The sequence below is a fragment of the Penicillium verhagenii genome, assembly GCF_028828195.1.
Source record: "Penicillium verhagenii strain IBT 33310 chromosome Unknown utg000008l_segment0_segment0, whole genome shotgun sequence".
NCBI lineage: Eukaryota > Fungi > Ascomycota > Eurotiomycetes > Eurotiales > Aspergillaceae > Penicillium > Penicillium verhagenii.
In genome coordinates, this window is record NW_026643172.1 from 1,946,895 (window position 1) to 1,972,583 (window position 25,689).

General features: G+C 48.6%; 14 protein-coding genes across 14 annotated transcripts; 8 read left to right on the forward strand and 6 right to left on the reverse strand.

Annotated features, from left to right (window-relative positions):
* Nucleotides 1-823: 823 nt before the first annotated feature.
* On the forward strand, nt 824-2,659 carry N7466_008710 (uncharacterized protein; the record flags this gene model as incomplete). The annotated part of the gene is made up of 5 exons (XM_057168099.1): nt 824-987; nt 1,053-1,331; nt 1,385-1,560; nt 1,614-1,975; nt 2,039-2,659. The coding sequence occupies 5 exons, from the start codon at nt 824-826 to the stop codon at nt 2,657-2,659; spliced, it is 1,602 nt and encodes a 533-aa protein (XP_057018730.1).
* A 1,054-nt stretch (nt 2,660-3,713) lies between these two features.
* N7466_008711 (GMC family oxidoreductase) lies at nt 3,714-6,061 on the forward strand (the record flags this gene model as incomplete). The annotated part of the gene is made up of 6 exons (XM_057168100.1): nt 3,714-3,942; nt 4,010-4,135; nt 4,196-4,899; nt 4,952-5,023; nt 5,084-5,453; nt 5,514-6,061. 6 exons carry the CDS (start codon nt 3,714-3,716, stop codon nt 6,059-6,061), a joined length of 2,049 nt encoding a protein of 682 aa, XP_057018731.1.
* A 535-nt stretch (nt 6,062-6,596) lies between these two features.
* N7466_008712 (tetratricopeptide repeat protein) lies at nt 6,597-7,589 on the reverse strand (the record flags this gene model as incomplete). Its single annotated transcript, XM_057168101.1, has 3 exons — nt 6,597-6,698; nt 6,760-7,392; nt 7,464-7,589. 3 exons carry the CDS (start codon nt 7,587-7,589, stop codon nt 6,597-6,599), a joined length of 861 nt encoding a protein of 286 aa, XP_057018732.1.
* A 147-nt stretch (nt 7,590-7,736) lies between these two features.
* Nucleotides 7,737-8,742, forward strand: N7466_008713 (haloacid dehalogenase superfamily protein; the record flags this gene model as incomplete). The annotated part of the gene is made up of 3 exons (XM_057168102.1): nt 7,737-7,753; nt 7,809-7,968; nt 8,038-8,742. The coding sequence occupies 3 exons, from the start codon at nt 7,737-7,739 to the stop codon at nt 8,740-8,742; spliced, it is 882 nt and encodes a 293-aa protein (XP_057018733.1).
* Nucleotides 8,743-9,637: 895 nt separating this feature from the next.
* Nucleotides 9,638-9,962, forward strand: N7466_008714 (uncharacterized protein; the record flags this gene model as incomplete). The annotated part of the gene is made up of 2 exons (XM_057168103.1): nt 9,638-9,697; nt 9,747-9,962. The coding sequence occupies 2 exons, from the start codon at nt 9,638-9,640 to the stop codon at nt 9,960-9,962; spliced, it is 276 nt and encodes a 91-aa protein (XP_057018734.1).
* Nucleotides 9,963-10,859: 897 nt separating this feature from the next.
* N7466_008715 (uncharacterized protein) lies at nt 10,860-11,233 on the reverse strand (the record flags this gene model as incomplete). Its single annotated transcript, XM_057168104.1, has 2 exons — nt 10,860-11,057; nt 11,111-11,233. 2 exons carry the CDS (start codon nt 11,231-11,233, stop codon nt 10,860-10,862), a joined length of 321 nt encoding a protein of 106 aa, XP_057018735.1.
* A 32-nt stretch (nt 11,234-11,265) lies between these two features.
* Nucleotides 11,266-11,889, reverse strand: N7466_008716 (uncharacterized protein; the record flags this gene model as incomplete). The annotated part of the gene is made up of 1 exon (XM_057168105.1): nt 11,266-11,889. The coding sequence occupies one exon, from the start codon at nt 11,887-11,889 to the stop codon at nt 11,266-11,268; it is 624 nt and encodes a 207-aa protein (XP_057018736.1).
* Nucleotides 11,890-12,240: 351 nt separating this feature from the next.
* N7466_008717 (uncharacterized protein) lies at nt 12,241-13,745 on the reverse strand (the record flags this gene model as incomplete). Its single annotated transcript, XM_057168106.1, has 4 exons — nt 12,241-12,449; nt 12,503-13,368; nt 13,431-13,493; nt 13,594-13,745. 4 exons carry the CDS (start codon nt 13,743-13,745, stop codon nt 12,241-12,243), a joined length of 1,290 nt encoding a protein of 429 aa, XP_057018737.1.
* A 351-nt stretch (nt 13,746-14,096) lies between these two features.
* N7466_008718 (uncharacterized protein) lies at nt 14,097-15,842 on the forward strand (the record flags this gene model as incomplete). The annotated part of the gene is made up of 3 exons (XM_057168107.1): nt 14,097-14,170; nt 14,433-14,861; nt 14,918-15,842. 3 exons carry the CDS (start codon nt 14,097-14,099, stop codon nt 15,840-15,842), a joined length of 1,428 nt encoding a protein of 475 aa, XP_057018738.1.
* Nucleotides 15,843-17,091: 1,249 nt separating this feature from the next.
* On the forward strand, nt 17,092-18,451 carry N7466_008719 (TauD/TfdA dioxygenase family protein; the record flags this gene model as incomplete). The annotated part of the gene is made up of 4 exons (XM_057168108.1): nt 17,092-17,541; nt 17,595-17,714; nt 17,775-18,215; nt 18,272-18,451. 4 exons carry the CDS (start codon nt 17,092-17,094, stop codon nt 18,449-18,451), a joined length of 1,191 nt encoding a protein of 396 aa, XP_057018739.1.
* Nucleotides 18,452-19,572: 1,121 nt separating this feature from the next.
* Nucleotides 19,573-20,273, reverse strand: N7466_008720 (GroES family chaperonin; the record flags this gene model as incomplete). The annotated part of the gene is made up of 4 exons (XM_057168109.1): nt 19,573-19,597; nt 19,680-19,738; nt 19,872-20,096; nt 20,271-20,273. 4 exons carry the CDS (start codon nt 20,271-20,273, stop codon nt 19,573-19,575), a joined length of 312 nt encoding a protein of 103 aa, XP_057018740.1.
* Nucleotides 20,274-20,778: 505 nt separating this feature from the next.
* On the reverse strand, nt 20,779-21,918 carry fip1 (cleavage polyadenylation factor subunit FIP1; the record flags this gene model as incomplete). Its single annotated transcript, XM_057168110.1, has 3 exons — nt 20,779-21,592; nt 21,666-21,718; nt 21,775-21,918. The coding sequence occupies 3 exons, from the start codon at nt 21,916-21,918 to the stop codon at nt 20,779-20,781; spliced, it is 1,011 nt and encodes a 336-aa protein (XP_057018741.1).
* A 618-nt stretch (nt 21,919-22,536) lies between these two features.
* On the forward strand, nt 22,537-23,777 carry N7466_008722 (FAM50/XAP5 family protein; the record flags this gene model as incomplete). Its single annotated transcript, XM_057168111.1, has 3 exons — nt 22,537-22,772; nt 22,847-23,405; nt 23,463-23,777. The coding sequence occupies 3 exons, from the start codon at nt 22,537-22,539 to the stop codon at nt 23,775-23,777; spliced, it is 1,110 nt and encodes a 369-aa protein (XP_057018742.1).
* Nucleotides 23,778-23,973: 196 nt separating this feature from the next.
* Nucleotides 23,974-25,190, forward strand: N7466_008723 (uncharacterized protein; the record flags this gene model as incomplete). Its single annotated transcript, XM_057168112.1, has 5 exons — nt 23,974-24,050; nt 24,107-24,343; nt 24,419-24,540; nt 24,599-25,012; nt 25,072-25,190. 5 exons carry the CDS (start codon nt 23,974-23,976, stop codon nt 25,188-25,190), a joined length of 969 nt encoding a protein of 322 aa, XP_057018743.1.
* Between the last annotated feature and the right edge of the window lie 499 nt (nt 25,191-25,689).

Sequence of the window (25,689 nt, forward strand, 5' to 3'; positions counted from 1 at the left end):
TATCCTCATGCGATAGATGTGGATCTTCAATGTCTCACAGACTCTCACTCTTCGTAACGCACCATGAGAATCATATGGCAAATGTTCGTAAAATTATCGTGTTCAACCCCTGGGGTATGTTTTTTGGAAGAACATAAAAATGTCCGGTGGAATTGTGGACCTGCGGTGTGGCGTTGACAGACTTATGCGTATCTCTGAAGACTGAGAGGGTGGCTTGTTGCATGCAGTCCTTCTCGTATACGATTCCAAACCTTGGAATTCCACGTGTTGGATGTACACGATTATCGCCCTATGTGGTAATTCCCTTGTTGTCCTGTCCATACATGGTACTGGGAAAGATCCGTGGCCATTTCGAAGACATGCTGGAGTGGACCCTCACTCAACCCTGATGCTAGCCTTCGGCCTTAAGACGCATTATCCTCATTTGGAGGGGAAATCCAGGAAAACCTTGGCGGTTGATTCATATCTGACTGGCAGACTGGATGAGCTTGAAGCTGGGATTGACCACAGAAGTGGCTGTGTGTTGGTGAGTTCTAATAAGCTTAAGAATTACAAGGGTCACTGCAAGTGAAGTGCGCGATGGGCCGACTGTTGATGATCGGCATGACATCTGCATGAGATAGCCGCGATGATGAATCTTGTGTGTTTCAGTAAATGTTTCAGTGAAGAGTATACTATGTATGATGGCAGAGCTCGGGAATCCCCCGAGTCCCGACCATGAGGGAGAGGCAACTTGTGGGGCGAAGAAGTGGACCAAATGATTTCATTGCTTTTTGCCCCGCGTATTCGGAAACCGCAACATCTACTCGATAACATTAACACCATGGCTATACTCAAAACCAGAAATTTAGGAGAAATTCGCGGGCGAGAAGAGGATGGAGTGAGTCAGTATTTGGGTATTCAATATGCAACCCTAAAGAACCGTCTTGCCGATGCCGAGCTGGTTGAAGCTCGTACAGGCGGCGTGTTAGATGCAACAATTGATGGGTAGGTTTTTTCTTTCTACTTTTCCTAGATTTCGGTCATGCAGTTACATCTAACAGTAGTCACAGACCCTTATCATTGTCTCCCCTAATTGGATGTGATATTGAACTTGGGCATGTTCAGCAAACATTGCCCAAGAAAGAGCTTCAATATTCTGACGTCAATTGTCTCAACCTCAACATTGCTGTACCATCAAATGCGACTCCTGAATCAAAACTTCCCGTTCTGTTCTTTATACACGGAGGTGGATTTTTTATTGGTGGAAATTCGTGGCCCCAATATGATCTCACTCGGCTTATGAAGCTGTCCATTGACAAAAAGTTACCTGTAGTGGTGGTGACAGTCAAGTATGAGCGGGAAGAGCTCTAGTATTTTGAAATCCAAGCTAATTGTCTGGCAGCTATCGACTCGGTGCTCCGGGATTCTTGACTTCGGAAGAACTGCGCCAGGCAGGATACCGCTCCAACAACGGTCTTCGCGACCAACAGGTTGCACTGGAATGGGTACAGAGGCACATTCAAGATTTTGGTGGCGACCCTGAAAATGTGACAGCAGCAGGCCAAAGTGCTGGTGGAGGTAATGCCAGTAGTGCCCTGACCATGTCTTGGAATTAATACTGATTGAAACAGCCTCTGTGACGTATCACCTCCATTCGCAGAAACCTCTGTTCAAGCGAGCCATTCTGATGGCTGGTACGTCGCTTCTCTTACAGGCGCTGCCTAACATCGCCCACGAGGAGAACTATGAGAAATCCATGGCTGCATTGGGACTTGCCGATGCGCCCGCGGAAGAAAGAGTAAAGGCCCTTTTGGAGATGCCTGGAGAGGATCTCGTGGCTCAGCTTCCTCCGGGTATCTCTTATGCGCCTGCTCTTGACGGCGACTTGATTCTTCCCGGGACCACGTATACTGAGATTGCAAAGCAAGAATCCAGTTTCCTTCCCGGTAAAGCGTGGTGTCAGGATCTGTTGATCGGAGATAATGAAATTGACGTAGGTTGGAACTTGCAATCCGTTCTTCGTTTACATGCAGACTGACTCAGCCATAATGTATAGGCAAGTATTCTGGGATTCATTGCGCCACAACTGAAAACACAGACTACTAAGAAGTTCCTCGCGGCAATCCACAAAGTTCTTGCCCTGCACCCAGCGCTGGCTCATCGAATTTTGGACGCGTATCAAATCACCGAGGAAACCTCTGACGTGGACGCCTACTCCTCCGCGCTGACCTTTGCGAACGATATTTCTTTCAATGCGCCCACGTTAACATATGCCTGTGGCTGGCCAGGTAACGCGTATGTATACTATTTTAATGAAGGCAACCCGTGGGATGGACCTTGGAAGGGGCGGGCCAATCATATCCTCGATGTGATCCACTTCTTTCAGAACCTCAATGACTCCATGAGCCCCGAGCAGGTGGCGGTCGGCGCCGCTTTTGCTGAAGATATTTTCAAATTTTGTCATGGCAAGGCGCCTTGGTCAGCGGTCGCATCTGGTTCCATTGAGGATGGGGCTTCAGCACGCATTTACGGCCCCAGTCAGAAGGGTGTCACTACTCGTGTGTCTCAGCAGTTCTTTGGAGGTGATACCCTCCGCAGAAGTATTCTCTTCGATTGTGGGCCCGAAGTGTCCTTGGACGATCTAGCCAAGGTGTTTGGAGAGCTGCTGTCTGGTTGATTTGAGATTGTGATTAGCATAACCAATAGCATAAACGCCGTATATGTAGTTTATTGAAATCATGCGCATATTTCTTTTTGCTCTGTTATGTGCGACCGTAGCCTTGTGGGCAAGGCAAACGAGCCGATAAAGATGACCAAACTTGCTGTTGTGTCATGTCGATCTGCAGAGGAATAAGTTGGCCTCAGCCCCGCTTGACCAGCCTTTAGACTGGCGAAATGCGACTTTGTTTTTGTTTTTGTTATCGGTGCAAGTCCGTGCAACCTATGGCGTAACCGATTGTAAACAAAGCGGATATTGTCCCGGTGGAAAATTGACTATCGGTGCTGATCTGCCGCAAAATTCCCACGCGTACCAGCCACATAATAGACTAGTCGCGTGTTCAAAGTGGAGTCCCTAGCAACCGACATGGGAAAAAAAAAGTTCTATCCAATAGAGTGGAAAGATGGTCGGCAACAAGAAACATCAGGAAAAAAAAAAAAAAAAAAAGAAGAAAGCCTAATCGATTGTGGAAATCTTTTCAAAGATCCAGACTCTGAAAAAAAAAAGAACGTGCAGAACTGGGTCTCAAGAGTCGTCGTATGCATGTCAATTTCGATTAAGATCTTGATCAATGAAATGGGGCATTACGTCGTTGTTTCAAACAGACCCAATAAAAGATGTGGAAGTGGCCTATAAGAAAAGCTGATATGCAAAATCCAGGGGAAATAAAGACATGTGTTGTCCCGGGCGTGATTGGCTGGAAGTTTTTGCATTGGACCAAGCGGGGATTTGTGTGCATGAGGGGGTTGGAGGGATGATTCTGATAGGATCGCAGCCTTTGATTTGTGAACAACAAATCTTGGATTCTATTGACCCACAGCATCCACTTAACAGGTTCCAGCCCGTCTCTATTTGCCCAAAATCGGCTCAGAACAAGCTTTCCCAAGGCTCGTTCCCTTTTTTTTCAGGAACAAAAAGTTTGTCTCCAGGGGCTGGTGCTTTTTTTTTTCTTGTAAATATCTTCAAATCTCCTCTGCTTTGTTGCATTTGTTCATTTCCAAATCTCCTAACAATGCGGTGTAGTCTATCCGCTAGCCAGATCATTGGCGTGGGCCTCGCCATTGTGCCCGTCGCACATGCCTTGTCACCGCGTACGGAGATCTCCGATTCATACGATTTTGTCATTATTGGAGGAGGTCAAGCGGGATTGACTGTTGGTGGTCGTCTTTCTGAAGATACAAACCATACAGTATTAGTTCTGGAGGCAGGTGGTAATGGCGATGATTATCGTGAGCGTATAGGTATGAAGCGATCTAAGATGGTAAAAGAAGAATAAGAAGAAGAAGAAGAAAAATCTAACTCCTCCAGATACCCCGGCATATGGATACTATGAATCCCTGTGGACAACACCTTTGAATTGGAAATACTATACCGTTCCACAGTCCAATGCCGATGATCGAGAGATTTACTGGCCTCGAGGCAAAGTGCTTGGAGGTAAGCATCTCTCCTCTTCATGATATATCATAGATGTGCTTAACATTTCCGTTTGTACAGGCAGTTCCGCTATTAATGGACTATACCTTACCCGCCCAGGTGAGGATGACATCAATGCCTGGAATGAACTACTGGGAGACATGGATGGCGCGGACAACTGGTCATGGGACTCTTTCTACGCTGCCATGAAGAAGGCCGAGAATTTCACTGCCCCCAGCGACGCCATCGCTGAAGAAGCAGATATCCATTGGAACATCTCAACACATGGAACCCAGGGTCCCATTCACGCATCTTACCCGGGATACACATTCCCACAAGTCGGCTACTGGTCCGAGTCTTTGGAGAACATCGGTATCGCCATCTCTGAGAACATGTATGGTGGTGATAACTGGGGCGCCGATGTCTCAACATCTTGTATCAACCCTTCCAACTGGACCCGATCATACAGTCGTACAGGTTACCTCGACCCACTCCCGGACCGGGGCAACTACGATGTTTTGGCCAATGCCTATGTCACTCGCATTGTCTTTGATAACTCTACCTCGACCAACTTGACCGCCACCGCTGTTGAGTACACTACCGATAACGGCACGACCACTTCGACGGTCAAGATCAACAAGGAGGTTATTCTGTCTGCTGGGTCAATTGGCAGCCCGGCTATATTGATGTACAGTGGTGTTGGCCCGAAGGATGTTCTGGCCGATGCAGGTATCGATCTTCTCTCTGAATTGCCTGGTGTTGGACAACATCTTCAAGATCACTTCGTAAGTTCTTGAACCTATTAAACTTGATGAAATTTCAACTGACAAGTCACAGAGTGCTACGGTGACTTGGGATACCAATGTGACTACCTCGGGCTCCATCTATTATGACGACGGTGCCGACAAGGTTAGTCTTCTAAACTTGGTCCACGGGAAATTGCAATCCACTAATGCTCATGAACAACAGGATAATGAACTATATCTCTCTTACATTGACGACGCCGTCGCCTACGTCAACTCGACCGCGATCTATGGCAGCGAAGTCTCCACAATGGAAGCAAGCATCCTCGCCTCCATCGACCAGTACGCCCCCAACTCAACATACGGCGACGAGGTGATCGCCGGCTACAAAGCCATCTGCAACATCACAGCAAAGAAGATTTTCAACAGCCCAACCGGCATCATCGAACTTTTGTTCATGAACAGCGACTCAAACGGTGACATTGGCATCACCGCCGCTCTGCAGCACCCATACAGCCACGGCCGTATCTACATCAACTCCTCCAATCCACTAGACTACCCCGTCATCGACCCGAACTACCTTAACAACCCAGCCGGTACGTCCCTCCCCCGCACGATCTCAAAAAAACCCCCCAAAACTAACCAATCCCTCCCAGATTACGAAATCCTCCGCGACGGCCTAAAGATGGCCCGCAGCATCGGCGAAGCCGCCCCACTAAGCAACAACCTCACCAGCGAAACAGCCCCAGGCTCCGACGTCTCCACCGACGACGAATGGGTCACCTGGCTGCGCACGGAAGCCAGCACCGAATTCCACCCCTCCTCCTCGTGCGCAATGCTGCCCCTCGAACTGGGCGGAGTCGTCGACGCAAACCTGCTCGTGTACGGCCTCGCCAACGTTCGCGTCGTCGACGCCAGTGTCCCGCCCATCGCCTTGTCCACGCACCTTATGTCCTCGACATACGGCGTCGCCGAGCAGGCCGCGAACATCATTCGTGGCTTCTACAATGGCGTGCCTTTCACTTCGTCTTCGAGCAGTGGCAGCAGCAGCGGAAGCAGCGATGTCTCTACGAGCGCTAGCGCCGTGAGTGCGAAATCCACGGGATCGGTGGCTGCGCCGAGTAACGGTGCGACATCTGGTGCTGCGGGAGCGGCTTTGTACAGTTGGATTTCTCTCGTTCTTATCATTGCGTTGACTTTTTAGATTTTACATCTGGGGTTAGATGGAGTTTGTGAAGAATGTGTTTCGGACGGAATTTTGTTTGGGTCGGATACCTTTACCCGGGGATTTGGGCAGTATTTATGGATGTTTACAGGATTATATGAAGCGTTTGTAATTACTAGAATACTGAGCCCGTAATGAAATGGAGCAGTTTACATATATGAATATGCCAAAGTTCAAAGTGTACTAGTATGTTAAATTAAGCATATTCCAAGGTTTCCACGTGGGGTTCCAAGGTTGCCCTTGCTCAGGGCTGGGCACATGCCAATGATGTAAGGCACGGATTTTAATCCTGGATGTTCCCTGTATCTTTCAAAGATCCGCTTCAAAGGCAATTATGTATCTGTTTTGAAAAATCCACGTGATACAGAGGAAACGAGCTCGTTCCTCATCTTGGAGATGTAGTTTCCACAATGCTACTATGTATATGCATCCAGGACACTCTGGCTAGGACACCCCTATCAGATCCCCGTTAGATCCCATCGGCGAAAGCCAGGAGAAAGAGGGATAAATCACATCAAGACTCAAAATTCATAGAATAACCACCAGTCTTTGGATCCTGGACGAACTTGAAGTTATCCGTAGACAGACCAAATGGTTTTAAGAAACCGTTTCCAAGCTGAAAGAAACAGTTGTCAGCTTCCATATACCACAGTCATTCAAGGGGAAGAATCACTCACGTCTTTCATTTTTGACATCATCTCACCCATTTCCTTCTCCTTGGCCTCGTTGAGCCGACTTGGGAGCTCTTGAAGCGCCTTTTGAACAATCCGCCTATCAGCAGCGGGGAGATTGTCCATCCCACTCAAGACCTGATAGTCTTCTAAAGCACCTTGTAAGCTAGCCCAGCCGCCCGCTTGTGATTTCCCCTTAGCGCGCCGCATGAGAGCCTTGGCCCGAATCCGCAGGACATTTGTCCGAGTCTCATCCAATTCTTGCAAGCGCTTCAATTCTTTTTCCTCTGCCTCGTCGTCATCTCCAGATATCTCCACCACTGCATCACTATCATGTGCATCGCTACTTGTGGGTTTCGAGCTTTGGGAGTCGCTCTGGTCCGCTTTGGGTGGCTCGGAAGGGATGATCTTTTCGAGGCGATCGAGTGACATAGTCGCAGTGTCAACGGCGGATTTCCAGTCCTCCATTTTCAGGTAGCACGCGGAAATATTACACCGGAGCACGGCGACGTCGTAGTCTAGGTAGTTGGGGCAGGAGGCGAGAGCCCGATCGTAGCAGGAGATGGCCTGGTCATAACAGCCAGAACTGTAAAGTTGATTCGCTTCTGTTTTAATTTCGTGCGCTTCTTTCAATAGTTGCTATTATCATGCCGACAGAGTTAGAGAATGGTTGAGAAATTTGGGTAGTTTGAAGATGATTCGCGGCTTACAGCTTCTTCCTCCGCGGGGAATCGGGCATCATGGAACACATCGTCGTCACTGTCGCCATCATCATGTGAGAGATCAATATCCTTGTCGCGCTTTTCGGCGGGAAAGGACTCGCCGGTGTTCGTCATCGTGAAGTGGGATGCGACAACACGAGAGGAGCGGACGTCGGCGGCCAAGAATCACGGGACTGATAAGCGCCGTTTCCCCCGCGCGGCCCTTATCAGACAAACCCTTTGTCCAACTCGCATATACCATAACCGGACGACATCTTCATAATGACTGAGCAAAAAGAGTAAGCATAGGCTAGGAATTGGCCAGTTGAACCCTTCAATTGACATGCATAACAGACTCCCCCACATCCGTGCGTGTCTTTTCGACATGGACGGATTGCTAATCGACTCGGAGGACAAATACTCCCAAATCACAAACGAAGTCCTTGCCATGTACGGCAAGCCTATGCTTCCTTGGTCAATTAAGGCGCAGCTACAGGGCCGTCCACAACCGGAGGTATGCAGCCGAAATACTTTCAAAAACAACCCAATGACCAAAAAAAACTCAATTTAACACTTGCGACAGGCTAGCAAGATCTTCCATGAATGGGCACAGCTCCCAATTACCCCGGAGGAAACGCAAGCCAAGCAAGCATCTTTGCAAGCAAAGTACTTCCCGCTGTCTCAGCCACTGCCTGGAGTTCGCACTCTTCTGTCTAACCTGGTGTCCACACAATCCACGGAACACCCCGTGCATATTGCTTTGGCAACTTCGTCAAATAGCAAGAACTTCAAGCTCAAATCGGGCCACCTCACAGAACTCTTCGCGGCCTTCCCTGAGGTCCACCGGGTTCTAGGTGACGATCCCCGAATTGGCAAGGGAAGAGGCAAGCCATTGCCTGATATCTACCTCCTGGCCTTGGAGACTATCAACGAGAGTCTGCGCAGCAAGGGTGAACAGGAGATCAAGCCGGAGGAGTGTTTGGTCTTCGAAGATGCCGTTCCGGGCGTGGAGGCAGGTCGTCGTGCGGGTATGCAAGTTATTTGGTGCCCACACCCTGGTCTTTTGGAGACCTACCGGGGCCGGGAGGAAGAGGTTCTTGCGGGTCTGACAGGCTCGCACAAGGAGGCCGAAAAGTCTGCAGCTGAAAAGGAAGCTGAGAAGCTCCAGTCTTCGCGTGTGCAAGGCTCTGGGATGACTGGAACTCTTGGTGATGGATGGGGCCAGCTTGTTGGTACTCTGGAAGACTTCCCTTACGCACAGTTTGGAATCAAGGTGCCTCAGAACTAGATCACGAGCCGCACACAGGCGATAATACCTGTTCTAGTATCTGGGCTAGGAAAGAATTAGAAGGTTACCTCCTGATAGGTCGCCTCTCAGCGGCAGTCCTTGGAGGCAGAACATACTAGTAAATGAGAAGATTATATGCTGTACATAAATCTCGGAACATACTCATGTATGCTAAACCTTCAAACTTGCCTTGGAAGCTTAAAAAGCACCTGGATATAGCTCAACCCAAAAGGATTGATCTCATTACACAGATAATGGTTTAGAAGAAAAAGAGAAAGGTTATAAAGTATAGCAAAGGCAAATGACTGCAGAATGCATGGTATTTCATGGCCGAGGTCGCAGTAAGGAGAAACTGAAACAAAGCAATAAACAACAACAGCAGGAATCCCGACCACACTGTGTTCCCCTTGAAAACTGGCGTCGGGTCCCTAGTCTGAACACACTTGAGTAATTAAACAGACTAAATCATAAAGAAAAAATAAAAAATAAAAAAAGAGAAAAAGAGAAAAAGCAACAGGACAAACGGCAGGGAAGCAGGACAACAGGACAACAGGACAAGACGGACCTATCAAATTTCAAATATCTGAAAAGGCCCAAAAGCACTCACTGCGAGGGAATTGCCCAAGCAGCCGCAACCGCCATGGCGCTTTGCATTTGCCCTGCTTTGCGGTCGTTGACCCGCTTGTTCGCAACCACCCGCTTTCTGGCGCCATTCGGGTCAAGCAGGAAGGATTCGGCGTATGTCGGGTCGAGAAGGTGCTTGCAAAGCGTCTTGGACTCCTATATGTTATCGAATTAGTACCTTTCAAAATGTCATTGATTTGGACCTGCGTACCGCCAGCGCCTTTACGGCTGCTTCGAAGCGAAGTCCAAATATGCCCGTCTCTCGTCTGACATGAGCCACGGTGAAGGAGGCGCCGGCCCTGTGCCTCTCGATGAGGGCAGCCTGGTCAAGGTTAGCCAATCGACAAGAGTAGTGGACGGGGTACTGGTGAGCTGACAAGGAGATTCCAGCAAGCCAGCTCGATCTCCTCCTCAGTCCACCTGCTCCCGGTGAAGAAGCCCAAGAAGTTCGCGCCATCGGCAGCGTTCCTGGTCGACATCATGGCGATCTTGAGCTCCGCCACGAGCTGCTGCTCTTCCAGAGGCCCCTGTGGAAGAGTGTCGTCGAAGACGACCTTGCCAGTTCGACGGGTCCCCTTCCTGGCCGCCTCGTATGACGTGAACAGGGCGACTACCTTCTCAGAGGCGTCATTTCCCGCGCTTGTGACTGCTTCGAGCTTGGCGACAGCTGGTTTGGCTGGTAGGATTGATTGACAGATGCCGTATGACACGGACAGTGAAGTGCTGTCAAACGAATCCCACAAGCTCCATTGTTCATCCATGGGAGGGCCCGACAACATGTTACCAGTGGGGAAGACTGACGACATTACGGTGGCCGCGGACGAAAGAAAGTGGAAGGGCAGGAATTGCCTACTACTGGTAGTAAGAAAACAAGCAGGAAGAGTGCACGATGTGACCAGGAGTTGAGGGAGCCGAGAGAGCTGAAAGTGAGAGAAGAATTGAGGAAAGCCGAAGAATCTACTAGTTCTTTAAATATCTCAAGGCTGGTGAAGTGAATAACATTGAATGCGAGGGAAGTGAGCACTCTTCTATTCACTTCAAATAAGTGGAGCCTTTTACTTCAAATTCAATTCAGACCCACCTAAACCCATTGACCGTGGGTTCCCATTGGCCAGCCCTATTAACTGCAGACCCACCCTTCATGCACATGTGACTCTCATCTCTCATCTCTCTCGAGTAGCCCTAAGTGAATGCACCTGGAACTGATTCTATAACCACTTGTACAGTCTTCGAGTCTGCATTTTCTTGGACCTCTAAACGCTCTCCAACGTCTAAGCACTAGTACATGATTTCCTCTCTGTATTATTTCAAAGGTAGAAACCTAATGGAAAAAGCACAGCTACAGATGAGAAGAAACTTAAGAGTGTGTAAAGAAGAAAAGATAGCATTTCACCAGGGCATTGATGCTTACAGCGGTGATAAACAAGAAAAGATTGACAGCACTTGAGAGCTTCGAATTTTGACGTTATTTTTTGGTATGGGTCCAATTGAGCTCAATGGGAGATTTTCATAGCACCAGCAGTAGCAGCAGCAATAGCGGCCTCCATCCTTTTGCCCTTCTTGATCAGTTCTCCCTTCTGTTTGTTGAGAACCCTATTGGACTTGACTCGCTTAGCCGCAGCCTCAGGATTGTCCACAAATGTGTGGAGGTACTTAGGATCCAGCAAATGCTTGCAGATTAACTTGCAAAACTATTTGGAACGGATTAGTAGACTTCAACAAAGTATGTTGATCTATCACGTACTGTCAAATTCTCCAGCACTTCCTGGAAATGTGTCTTGAAGGAGACCTCCAGACAAGGAGCTTCGGCTTCGGTAGAGCGTGCATGTGAAGAGAGAGGTGGTCCATCTCTGTGGTAGGCAATCATGGTGGACTGATGTAAGTTAGTAAAGAAAATGATCAATTCGACGAGTGGGGTACAGGTAAACTCACAAGGAGGCTCCAGCAAGCCAACTCGATCTCTTGGTCGCTGTACTGGCCGTTGGAAAAAGCCTTTTTGGCCTTGTCATTATCTGTAACATATGTGGTGGATAGCATTGCCTTCTTGAGGTCGACGATCAGGCGCTGATGTTCCTCAGTGGTCTGGGGGAGAGTTTGATCGGTGATAACCGGCACTTTACGACGCACGGCAGCTTGAGCTGCTTCGAGAGATGAAAATAGGGTTAGAGACTTCTGCTCAGTTGGAGGTGCGGTCCCCAGGTAATTGGCAGGGACGAGCTCGTCATGGAGAGGGAAATCAGAGATCGGTTGGGAGGTAGAGGGCCAAAGACCAAGATTTGGATCAATCGAGTCATCCTTCATCTGGTCCAATTCAAAGTAGGTCCCATCAGACACGATAAGACCCCGAGAGATTTCCGCGATGGGGTTGGAGTCGGGCCAAAGGCCAAGAGCTGGATCAATCGAGAAATCAGTACCCTGATCACGCTCATAGCAGCACTCGAGATTCAGGAACATACCCTTGGCGTCGGCCATTACCCAGTCTTGAATTGCCCAGTCTCCATCGTTCATAACAACATCTTCCATGGCGTCGAGTCCGAGACCGAAGGTTAGATGTATCAAAGGGATCAAATAGGACGTGTTTAAGGTAATGGGACGTGTCTTTGTCCTGCGAGAAATTGAAAAAAATCGGGTACTATCACCCAGTGCTTGTTTTCCTGAGATATTGAATTGAATGCACGGGAGACGAGAATAGCCTACTGCGTGCCCTAAGTAGAAATTAATTTCATTTAATCAAGCCCTTGCAATTATTGAGCTCATTTAATCGCCAATTAGAAAGTAAACAACTTGCTGAACTGCAATTGTGTTGAATCGAATGGCTGGCGTTCATTTGGAGAGCTAGCAACAGATAGAACCTACTTGAAGTTCTCAGATAGATCAATCGAGTCTAACCTCGAGCTCTCCATTTTCTTCTGGTCGAGAATCCAAACATGGCATGGTCCATACTTTGACACTGTTCTCTCCATTTTTATGCTGATTGACATCATCTGCGTCGAGGTCGTCCATTGTACTTGAATAATTTCGCTGACCACAAGAAGTGGCAACAACACCGCCCATGGGGTGAAACACCGCGCTGGTGATGGTATCTATAGCCATGTTAGCTCACAGAAACATACAGTATTTCCGTCAGAATACTGACCATCATGCATCTTGAACTCCCATTCAGGATCTTGTCCACCTGCAGCATACATGGGATTCTTCCATCCTCTCATGAACCCATCCGTCCCACCTGCCCAAACACTATGGGCACCATCTTCACCAGCAGAAACGACATCAATTCCCATCCGCTGGTTGGTAATGGCCTTACGTCCTCGGAGATATCCGAGCATCTGCCCAGTGACTCGGATGTCGTAAACGAGAATGCCGTCACTTTTCCGCTCCGCGATATACAAGTATCGTCCACACGGGCTCCAAGAAAGCTGTGTGATGCCCTTGCCTCCGATTTCACGATTGGCCTCGGTCTTGGCAATGCTGAAAGTCCCCAAGAGCTCCCCAGAGCCATTGGAGCTATAGAGGCCAACTTGTCTTGTGAACGTACCAGCAGCTAATATCCCGTCACCAGTGGGACTGACAGCCATGGCTGATACAATGCCTCTCATGCCAATGCCGCCACCGACGATCTGTTTACGCTTGCTTGGAATGGTTGGTAACCATGACATAGGGCCATCTTTTCCAGGGCGAGAAACATCGAAGAGACAAATCAGGCTATCAGAGCCGGTCAGGAAGTGTGTTCCTCCGAGCGAAGCTGGATATATGATGGAATGGGGTGTGATAAAGGCTTCGGTTGTTGGATTTATCAGTGAGTAACTTGCTACGGATACTGGGGCAAGAGCAGATGCCAGTCGAATAGGGTGGTCTCTCACAGAAGAGAGGAAGAGAGTGGTCGATGGGTCCTGGAGATTGAAGAACGGGTACACAGCAGTAGCGTATGTTGGTTCTACCGAAGGAAGAGTTGAATATGGGGAGAGATGGTGAACAGAAGGTGAGTCAAGAAGATCTGGCGGCCTGATCATTATAGCTACATCAGAATGGTGTGAATCCAGAAGTTGCATGAAAGTAAAACCCACAATATAAAAGACCGGATGTGATGATCAGCTGAATCTGTCAGAAGCGTAGTGCCGTCTGGCGTCCTACAGATATTTGGTGTCAGTCCCAGAAAACGTATACCAAACTTCAAACTCAAGGTTTGATCTATCAATAACACATGCATCACATGCATCACCAACTCACCATTCTGCACTTTTGAAGTTTTGAGCATGAACATCGCTCTCTGGAGCTGCATCGAGACTAGGGTTTGATACAGCAACTTTGTCTCCGCCAGCTGAAGGAATTGTTGAAGCAACACAAGTCGGCATCCATGTCTCTGGGGAATCCCCAGCCATTAGTTTGGCGGTGAAGTAGGGACTTGACAGGATAGTTCAAGGAATAAAAGGTTGCAAGTGGGGATTAAAACTGTTGGTTCAATATAGAGTATCAAGATGAGGAAAGTCCGCAGAGTGAAATATATGAACTTTAAGATTTTTGTTTCGGCATCATGAAGACATTGAGCATTTCAAAAGCAATATTCAAGTAAACCCCGAGCTCCGGCTTGAAATGGAATCCAAGTAGGGCTCGCTGTGTCGTCAAACCTCGGAGCCGGAATATCAATTCTCCGTCCGCAAATCTTATCGGTGTTACTGCTTGCACGCGCCGTGAGTGTTATTTTGGTTAATTGATTCACATTTCGGCATATCATGTTCGCCCCCAAGCCCTCCACTCCCTCCGCGGGTGGATTGAATCTTAATACCAATTCTGCAAGCTCTCTTTTGTGAGTCGCCCTTCCGCCCTTCTTCCTACTCCCGTCATAGCTCTGTGCGCAGTATCTTGTCGCAACTCTTGAGCTCTTCCCATCAAAGCTTAAGATCTGCAATCCTTTCTGTGATCCCTTGCGTCATGTGGAAATGCTGAGTCGCCCATTCTGGGGTTCAAGCTTCCAAGCCGCTGGTTGGTCGTGGATGACAAGGGATGACAGAGATGTATCCTGGGTGACTTTGACCTTTGAACCAAGAGCTAACAAATATTTATTACAGCGGTACCAATCCACAAACCACCTCAACATCCACTCCAGCAGCGGGCACGTCAGGAAGTCTATTCGGCAACGCCAATTCAGCCGCTCAGCCAAAGCCCGCTGGGGGGCTATTCGGAAACACACAGTCCACCCAACCTACCGGATCAAACATGTTTTCAGGCCTAGGCCAGCCACAAACTAGCGCAGCTGGTGGTGGTATTTTTGGGGGAGCTTCTACCACAACAACTACGCAACCACAGTCATCTAGCTTGTTCGGTGGGCCCACGGCAGCTGGTGCCGGCACTGGCACTGGCACCGGCACTGGCACGGCCCAAACAGGGACGGGGGGCATGTTCAGTGGTGGACTAGGAGCCTCTACGGCACAGACTCAGCAAAAGCCTGCATTGGGTCTGGGTGGTTTCGGCAATACAGCTACCTGTGGTGGTGTTTTGTAAGACAATGGCGGACCCTGATTCCATATACCAGCAAGCTAATCCTTTCTTTCAGCGGCAACACCCAACCGCAATCCCAACCCCAAAAGCCAAGCCTTGGACTATTTGCCAATGCCACCAACACACAGCAACCGCTTCAGCAAAGTACAGCCACAGGAAATGTCGTTCCAGGCGTGAAGGTCGACCTTACCAACCTCCTCCCGACCACCAAATACGAAAGCTGTGCTGATGAACTTCGCCGCGAGATTGAGAATATCGACAATGCCATTCTCGAGCAAATTCGGATGTGCAACGAGGTTGCCGATATATTACCAACTATTCAGCAGCAGGCAACAACTATTCCGAACGATGTGGAATTTGTGCAAGCCAAGCTGGACACCATCCAGCATGCCCTTGAGAATGATGCCAGCGATATTGATCAGCTCCGAGGACTCGTCGCCCGTGATGCGGCCGAAGCCCAAGTTGCCTTCCGTGCTATTGATACCTTGAAGCTGCCTATGCAATATCAATCCGCAGGGGGTGGTGGCTGGTGGTCAGTGCATGATCAAAAGGTGCAAGATCGCGGTTCACTTCGATCAACTCGGAAGAATACCCTTGCACTGCCCGATGACGTTGAAGTTGACCCATCCACCGCCAATAGTGTGAATGGTGTGCCAGTCAATCTGGTAGATTACTTTTCTCAGCGCTCGGACGAAATGGGTGCCGTTCTCGGCCGCTACAAGGGCAACCTGAAGGAAATCGAGGATCACCTTCATGGAGTGGAATTAAACTTGAACCGTCAGATTCACGACTTTGTCAGCTCCAGATCTCGCGATGGACTGGGCTCGGGAACTCCCAATTCCGCGGTGAATGATCTCGCGGCTGTCCTGGGTGATGTTGAAGCTGGAATCATGGGTGTGGCTACTCGACTAGGTGGTGTTACCGAGCAAGTTCAGGAGGTGAGCCTCGGGCCACTCGGTCTAGGTGATGGTCGAATTTGATGAATGAGCGAATCTCGGACTTGCATCGATTGATTTTATGTATACTAATGCGATGAGCTGGTCTTTTATCATGCCTAGGTGATCATAAATCCTTCTTTGTGGGTTCATACTTCGTCTGCGACGACGCAATTTTCCAAGACGCACTATCAGTAACCCAAGGAGAATTGCTACATGAACCAACCCTCAGTACCAAGGATACACTATGTACTTAGCTAGAAGTCATGTTTTGATGAGGAATTAATGAATCAGCACTCCCTTAATTCGGTTCGAGACACATCAGTACTCTATCGTACTAGTTAGTGGAAGGAGATCACTCCTTCAGGAGCTTCGGAGACAAAAATTAAACTTGGCTTACGAAGCTGTGCAATGATTGATAATGCGAAACCCTCTCAAACACGCCACAAGACCTTGTCAAAATCCGGTCCGGTTCCTCAATAGAAAAATCGAGAACCATTGTCAGCATCCACTCTGATAAATCCATTGACATGGGGTTGGATCAACTTGGATGCGATTACACGCCAGACTCCGCCACTCTTGCGTGATTGCCGCTTAGCGCCACGAACGTTGCTTACTGCTAATTTTAACCTCCACTTTTCTTCCCGCGATCAACGATCAACCCCCACAAACATACGCACCGCGAATATGGCCCTGACTTGCGTACGCATGCCGGTTTATCTCTCACATTTCGAAACAGCGGTGAAATGATCCGTTTCCCCCTGGACAAGGGGTTTATCTCTATAGTCATGATTATTCGGTGGAAATGGGCTAATGTTGCCATCAACGTCACCAAGATGGCGTGATCCGCCGCCCCCTAACATAGGGGTCCCACCACCTAAATTCCGGGGAAATCACAGTTTGAAGGAAGAAGCACATCCACTTGCTGTCGTGATTGGCTGAACCACGGGATTCCCATCTGTCCTGAGCTTGGCTTGGGTGATCACGTATGTCGATGGCGCGATCTCCGTGGACCCCGGCACGCAATTGCATCAGATTCTCTTCAGCTTATCCGGGGTTGACTCACTGTTGTTCTGGATCCACAGGAGCTCTGTGTCTCGTTCAATCCTATACCTATATAAGGCTTCTGTTCCAGGAGAGATAGACTTTTCCAATTCATACTTCAGTCCCACTTCAACCCAAGGATACTATCTTCAATTCTTCACACGTTGCACTTCATACAACATACAACCTACAATATCTTCCATACCGCATTTGCATATTTAATCCACCATTGAGATTACCAACACTCGAAATGGCACCCTCTCTGGAAGAGCCCATCGTTGCCTCATCTCCGGCACCCATCATTGTTCCCCTCAAGGGAGTTGCGGCCGGTAACAAGTTCGGCTATGTCCCTGGACGGACACTCGTGAAAGAATATACCAGCTACGACTACGATGATCTTCTACCCTCTTTCCCCAACATTCATTGGAAACCATTAGAGGAAATCGAGCACCAAGACCGGGGAATTTCTGGAGATCCCAAGTTCCGTAACCTCCTCCAAGATGCCTCCAATGTATTCGACTACAACCCCAAGATTGGAACTGAGATTCACGGAGTCGACTTGGCCAATTTGACAGATGCTCAGAAGGACGACCTGGCTCGTCTGGTAGCATACCGAGGAGTTGTTTTCTTCCGTGATCAGAAGAACCTGAATGTTGATGCGCAACGGAACCTTGGAAAGCACTTTGGAAGGCTGCACAAGGTTGGTGTTCTTCTTCTAGTGACCACAAAGCACGAATGCTAATCTAGTAACAGCATTCTACTACTTCCGTTCCCCGCAAGGGAGGCCTTGAAGATGTCCACGTCGTGTACACGGCTGACAACTCCCCGGACAACCGTGCCTTATTCAGCCCAAGCTTCTTGTGGCATTCAGATGTATGTACCGGGTAGTTTAAGAACGGAAATACCGGGTCTGAAGCTAACAACGAATAATAGGTTACATACGAAGTTCAACCGCCATCATACACCATGTTGAAGGTGCTCACCGGCCCCCCAAGCGGAGGCGGTGGCGACACCCTCTGGTCGTCACAATATGCCGCCTATGATGTCCTGTCCTCTCATATGCAGACTTATCTCAAAGGCTTGACTGCCCTCCACTCGGCTGATATGCAAGCCAACGACTCACGGGCTCTTGGTCGTCCAGTTCGTCGAGACCCAGTCACCACCGAACACCCTCTTATCCGCACAAACCCCGTCACAGGCTGGAACAGTCTGTTCTTCAATCCCGGCTTCGTCACCGCCATCGTTGGTATTCCAAAGGGTGAAAGCGATGCCATTATCCGGTACCTCACTGATGTCGTTGCGACGACACAAGAGGCACACGCTCGCTTCCAGTGGAACGAGGGTGATGTTGCCATCTGGGACAACAGGACAACGGTATGTCTCTTCTCCGACCATGAAACCATGCAATTGAAGCTAATTTAATGTTCCAGAACCACTCTGCTACATACGGATTCACACCTCATCGTCGTCACGCTATCCGCGTCGCTGCCCAGGCCGAACGCCCGGTTCTGAAGGACTCGGGCATATCACAGGAGGATGAGATCAACGCTTTGCATGGTCTACCCGCAGTCAACAAGAACGGGGCACGACAGTCAAACTACAATGACTAGGTGCGGGACTGGAGAAGTGCCGCATTGATGCCCCATCATTCATTTTCAAATATTCTAGCGTTTTCTCTTGCATGATTAGCGAAACCACAAACATTTAATATTATTGATAACCAACCTTGCCTATTTCGCTCAGTAGTCCATTTATCTATTTACCGTGGCTGCAGCCCCTGCTTATTCTAGAGCCCATACTCTTTCAGCTCCTTAAGAATCGATTTGTCCTCGCTCACTCAGATGAGTATAGCTCACACGTTCATTCCGGGTGGAAAGCCGCGGCGCCTAATCTCCAGGAGCCAGGCACTGACGGGCACCAAAACCGCCAGAATAACCTTCCAGATGTCTGATGGCTTTGGTAATTTATATCCAACGGTACTAACATTGAAAATTCTCCATGTACTGGTGGGTGACTAAACGACATCTGGAAGATTGGTTGCCCCTATGTATGTAACTAACTAGTTATAGGGCCCCTACCTTGACTTCTCAAGTGTTTCCAGTCTCGGGAATTAACATTCCCTGGGCAGCCTCTTCCAGCATTTGAGCTCAATGTGCATTTGAACATTCCCCGGACATATCCACTGAAGTGCTTGCACATGTCAACTGGTGCTTGAGATATATACCAGTTGACACAGGGTACCAAGACAGGTACATTGAATGTTTACTTGTTTCTGCGTAGTTGGAGTCTACACAATTCCAATGTTGGAAAACCAGAGGTGTTGGGAACAAGAGAGGAGATTATCATCAAATTACCAATTGCCTGCCTTAGCACAGGCACAGACGCGACAAGTTGCGATTGGTTTTAAAAATACATTGGACAAAGACATGCAAGACCCAAGGCCAATCCAGCGCTTCAAAAACTCAGTATGCAAAGGTGAACGAGGCCAAAGCAGAGACCACGGGACAAAGCCTGACCCAACGGACGTGCATCCGGAACCCCGGAAATATAGTTTATTATTTTTGTAGGATTTGTTCTTGAGATCGTTGAGAGTGGTCAAGCTCGTGACTTCGCTTCGATATGGTACAAACCGAATGTCTCCCTCTACGAGAATTCAGAGCTCGAGAGTCGAGAAAGACATTCAGATAAGGAGGAGGCGAGAGACCAGAGTTGAAATGGCTTATTGAACCGCTTACTCGTTGATCTTGGCAAGGATCCTGCATTTCATGTCAGTAACAGTCTACTCTGAAAGGGAATTTCATTGTGAATGAAGTGGGGGGATGAGGTGTGTAGACATACTCGGAGTCACGGAACAGGGTGTACTCCTCCTCGCCGACCTTGATGGGGCTACCACCGAACTATAGAAGAATTCAGATTAGTATCAAAACAACAGACAATGCCTCAAAGTATATGATAGGTAGAACGCATCGGCAATGCGATGCGACATGATGCGCGGAAGAGGCCGGCCAGGGGAATGTGGCGGGAACTTACCATAGGGATCAGGACCTTGTCGCCGGAGGCAACACCCATGGGGAGACGCTTGCCATCCTTATCAAAGGCACCGGGGCCAACAGCGACAACCTTGGCCTCGTTCTGCTCCTTGACACTGCTCTCAGGGAGGAAGATACCGGAGGCGGTCTTGGTCTCGGGCTTGATGCGCTGGATGAGGACGCGGTCCAGGAGGGGAGCAAGGCTCTTGATGTTGCGGATGACAGACTATTGGGATTGAAATTAGTAAACTATGTGCAAGGTAGAGAGGGGGTGTTGATTCGGTTCGAGTCTGGGGAAAGGAAAAAAACGCGGGTAGGCTCCGACGCCATTCCAGCTTGCCAAGAAGCTTGGAAATAGTTATAGAGGGGTTTTCTTGCTAGTATGACACGTAATACATACCATTGTGATGGAGAGAGAGGTCTTGAAGTCAAGGGGTGATATTCGTGGGATGGAGAGAGGAAGAGGAAGTGTCCGGGGGAGGAAGATCTGGACTTTCGCCGCGAGAAATTTCCAGAATGCCAAGACCACAGCTTTAGTCCCGAGGAACATTGGAGAACCCGAATCTAACCACTTGATCGGACCAATTAAATAATAAGATTAAAGAGCCTCTCAAATCCTATGAAAACTAATATGATTCGGATTAGACCAAAATCTGCATTTATTGCTCAATTGTTTCATAGGTAACGAGCAGGTCTGCTAGATAGAAACCCCCACAACCATCCTTACCTCGACATACCCTTCCGTTCTTCCGAACCGGACCTTCGCGCTATGAAATTATTACAGAACAAAAACCGTTGTAAATTGGATATCATTGGTCCATTCGCATAAAACGCCATAAAATCCTGCCCATCATCCGGAGGGCGAACCCAAACTGGTCATATATGGAGTACTAAAGCTAAATTCGAAACTACCATCTTCGTCCACGGCCACGGCCTCCATAATTGCCACGCTGGTCGTAGCCTCCATATCCCATCTGACCCTGAGAAGGCTGACCAAAAGATTGGTTTTGGCCTGAGCCTCCAAAGTTCTGTTGACCTTGCTGACCACCGCCAGGCTGGCCACCACCCATCATCGCCTGCGCGTTCTGCATGAAGGTCATTGGATCCATGTTGGACGGGTCCATTCCCTGTGCCATCATGCCAGCCAACATCTGCTGCATAATATCCGGAGACATATCAGGCATGCCAGGCATACCAGCCATGGGTGGCGGGCCGCTGGCAGCAGGTCCGGGGCCGGGGCCGGGGCCAGGGGTTGGTGCACCAGGCATCGGGGGCATTCCCATACCCAGGAATGAAGACATATCATCCATCTGTCGCTTTTGGTCGCCGACATCTTTGCGTGTCTCCTGCTGCTTCAGACAATAGCTGACCCATGTAAATTCGTCGAAGCCGTAGTTGAAAAAGTCGGAGACATCAGAGCCTGGCCGCCGCCAGGGCTTGTCATCGGCCGGAAAGTCTGTGTCCATGTCTGTTGCCATAATAGTCTTTCCAGTGGAAGGGTGCATGGGGTTGCCATTCACGTCAATATTGGAGGTATGGATGGCAGGGTAGGAGGAGCCGGGTTTCTGATTTTGCGGCAAGGTAGTAGGCTTCGGGGGAGCAGCGCTGCCAGTTCCAGGTAGTAAAGTTGGAGCATCGAGACGAGGAGTTCCGGACGGGGTAGCAGATTGAGATACAGTTGACTGGTCTGCGGAAGGGGGTCGTTGGGACTCTTGTCGTAAGCTTGCATGTCGTGGATGTGAGCTTCAAAGGTTAGCTAAATATGGCTTTCGCGCGTGAATGACCAATTGCTTACAGTTCTGCAGGCGGGGCGTCGGCAGGTGCCTCTGTAATGATATTGAAATCATCCTAAACTTCATTAGTAAAGTCAGAGGTGCAAACGCGAACAACAGTTGGTATCGAACCTCATCGGAGTCGACGTCTACATCCTCGTCGTCCTCCATGTCATCTAGCTGTTGCCCTGGAGCTGTGTCCCGGGCATTGTTCGATACGTGGGCCGGTGCCACCATATCGGCGGGATCATAGAAATCATCCTCTTCGTCTTCCATGGTGAGTGGCTTGCAATCCCAGGGATTTTGTTGTAGAAAAGATGTCGCGACTGATTGGCGATCTTCCTCCGCAGGTAAATGTGAGTTTGGACTGTTTGCACTTGGATGTAGCTCCGAGTTCCTCCCAACAAACTGTACAAAGTTTGGTGAAAGGTAACTGGGATTGTAATAAAAAAAATCAAAGGGTCTTTATAACTATTGAAAAAGAGCTTATTGATTTTCTTAGTGAAATAATAGGTACGTGGTGCATTAACAGGCGTTAGAGAGCATCATAGATAACTACTAGTTAACTAGTTATGCTAGTTATCTAATACCTGATGAGTAAGGTCCTACATAAAATATTATGGCTTTTCAATAGATCCAGTGTAGATGACGATTTCCAAGGTTTGATCAAGATTGAAAATACGAGCGGTGACAAGAGACTTACTCCAAATTCTCCGATTTCAATCGCATCAATTCTTTGTGATGCATTTGTTGGCCAAAAGTAACAGTACTACCTGTGAAAAATAGTCACGTGCATGCCCCCGACGTCAGTGAGTTAGATATCCAACGTTTTCATTTAGGCCAACTACTCCCAGCAACTATCTTCCAGCTGTGGGAAGCAACCCAATACGCATAATGACAGACCAAGAGAGTGGAAACTCTACCCCACGGTCCTTTACGGGCCAAACTGCCTCTGCGGAGGACATGCTAAAGTCGCAAACTGTCGGACTCGTGCATTTATCCGATTTTCGCAAGCGACGGGCCGAGGTCCTTGAGCAGAAAGAGCGCGAAGCGCATGATAAGTCCCTTGGGCGACTGGCATCTGGTAATTCAGGATCCGCAACTCCATCTGCAGGCGAAGTGACTGACGGGTAAGCTCAAAGGCCCTATCTCCCCGCGACTGTCTCCATAGGGACCTCAACTAATCTACTCCATGATTGTATAGGTCGTCCACACCTCGAAGCGACGGACCTCCAAAGAAGAAAAAGAAAAAGCCTCTTGCAAAGAGCAAGCTCTCATTTGGCGATGATGAGGACGATGCAGGCGAGGAGTCTGCGGCTACACCACGCGATTCCAGTATATCCCGATCTGGCTCAAAAACACCGATAGAGGAGGGCGCAACTTCAGCATCTGTTCGCATGAAGGCTAATCCGAATGCGCCACCTCCTCCGAAAGCTTTGACTAAGGCTTCTCTAGAAGGCCAGGCGCAGGCTCGCGATATACTTCGCAAGGAGTTCTTGGTCATGCAAGAAGCTGTCAAGAATACAGAGATTCTGGTCCCCTTTGTGTTTTTTGACGGCACAAGCATACCTGGCGGGTCGGTCAAAGTCAAAAAAGGAGATCCGATATGGCTGTTTTTAGATCGGTGTCGCAAGGTCGGTGCGGAGTTGGGAGTTGGTGGTGTCAATGGAGCTGCCAAAGCACGGAAGAATACTCGTCGAGAATGGGCACGTATCAGTGTTGATGACTTGATGCTTGTTAAGGGAAATATTATTGTGCCTCATGTGAGTGTTAAGTGCACCATCATTCTTGCCGATCATTCAAGCTGACCTGGGTTTTAGCATTACGAGTTCTACCACTTTATCTCCAACCAAACACCAAGTTTCTCCAAGGCAGGGGGTTTGCTATTCGACTACACAAACAAGCCCCCTCCAGAGCGTACAAATGAAGGACCCTTGTATCACCCCAATGAACATCCATTGGAGGGCGCTGACAAGGATTCGGCGGAAACTAAAGTAGTAGACCGTCGTTGGTATGAAAAGAACAAACACATTTACCCAGCAAGTTTGTGGAACGAGTATGAGCCCGGCAAGGAATTTGAAGAAAAGATGAATTCAACACGGCGTGATGCACAGGGAAACACATTCTTCTTTTAGCATGCTGTTTTTCTGAAAAAGCAATTTGGGGCTATTGATTTGTTATTATTGAATATATCCAGGCGCTGCGTGGCTCAAAACTAGATCAACTACTAAGATACGATGAATCCATTTCTGGAGGCGAGTCCTCACTGACTGACCACCACCCACTTCCATTCTCTCTTTGTCATCCCACCATCCCAAACTTAGCCACACCATGGATTTCCACCTACGATGCAATTCTCTCAAATGTCGTGAACAATTAAAAGAGAGAGCAGTGGTCACAACTTGCTCGTGAGTTTCAAAGGTGTATTGGGTGTGGCGGGTTGTTGGCAAACTGACAGCTCTAGACACATATTCTGTGTAGGATGCGCCGATGGACTTGGACTTTCACACCCCACAGCAGATGACCGTCGCTGCCCTGCTTGTTCAACGGTCCTTTCTAACCCCGATGACGCTGTTTCTACAATTCTGAACCCTACTGAAGACTACAAGACCAGTGTGTTAAGTGGCTTGGACCCCAATACTGTCATGGAGTGTGCTGGCCGTGCGCTGGGATTCTGGGCATATCAAAGCACACAAGAGATGTAAGTCTACCTTCTACACATGGCTCTGATCCTTTAAACCCATTCATCGATGTAATGACTGATTGCAGACTCAAGATTTTATCAAGAATTCCTAGGGAAGAGCCTCACCGAAAAGTATACAAGTCTCAATATGCAGATGGATAAGATCGTTCTCAACGCCAACTCTGAGATCTCAAATCTCCACAGCAAGATTTCAGGTACCTCAAATTCTCCTCCTCCAGATTAGGATCATAAATTTGATAATTTCATTTCAAGATCTACAAGGTGCCCAAGAACAACTTCAAAAGAAAAACCAAGAGCTCGTCGATCTCTACCGAGAAAAGTCAACGAAGTTGACACAGATGACGAATCTGTACAATATTCTCAAATCACGCGCCATGCGATCTCGTATGGAGACTGCAGCTTCGGAGACGGTATCTCATACTCTAAATACTGCCTCGCGGAATGGCCCAGGGCCACCACTCCCCCGGTCTGGGCCATCTCGAATTCCCACTTACACCACATCAAACCCTCCAAAGACACCTTCATATCCTATTAGCCCTGGAGGAATTGAGCAGTTGCACCGATACCAGCGAAGTGGTACTGGAAGCTCCAGACGAGTTGGCACGAAGTCATCAAAGTCCGCGGGGTTGCCCCCTCCAGGTCGGCCTACATTGAACTTGCAAAATCGTATGTTCATATTGTGCATGTGAGGGGAAGGCTATGAAATTGGCTGACCTTCCTTCTAGTCCAGAATACGACAACTAATCCGCAGCACCGTACCCGCCTCCCACAGAACAATCGGCCGCCGACGGCTTTTTCTCAGCTACCATCCGCTGATGCTATCATGGCCAGATTTGGGAGTTAAGAATGTGTGCTATCTGCTAATGTGTCGGAAGTTTGGAGTTTTACAAAGTGGAAGGCTTTTGATCTGGTCTGACGATTCAAAATCATCTTATAATATTATTCATTACTCACTCCTATGAATGGATACCATCGTTCCTCGCGTTTTATACACATGCAGGTATACAGAATTTCCCGAGTATGTAGACGCATGTCCACAAATCTTGATTGAGGAGCTTTACGGGACTATGTTTTCATGCCTACTAGCATTATTTCATAATTGAACGCTCAAAGTCGGCAGCAATCCTTTATTCTTTATACTAGGCGCGAACTACTTAGTATGTACCCGCGGCCCGCCCGCGGGTAGTGTCAACATAGCCGCCCGGTAAATACGGTACCTTCAACTAGATGTAGAGAAACACCAAAATGCTATGGAAGTCTTCAAAAGAGCACAGAAAGATTTCATATCACTATAAGATCTCACAGTATTTGTACCATGAAGCTCTTAGCTATCCGTAAACGGT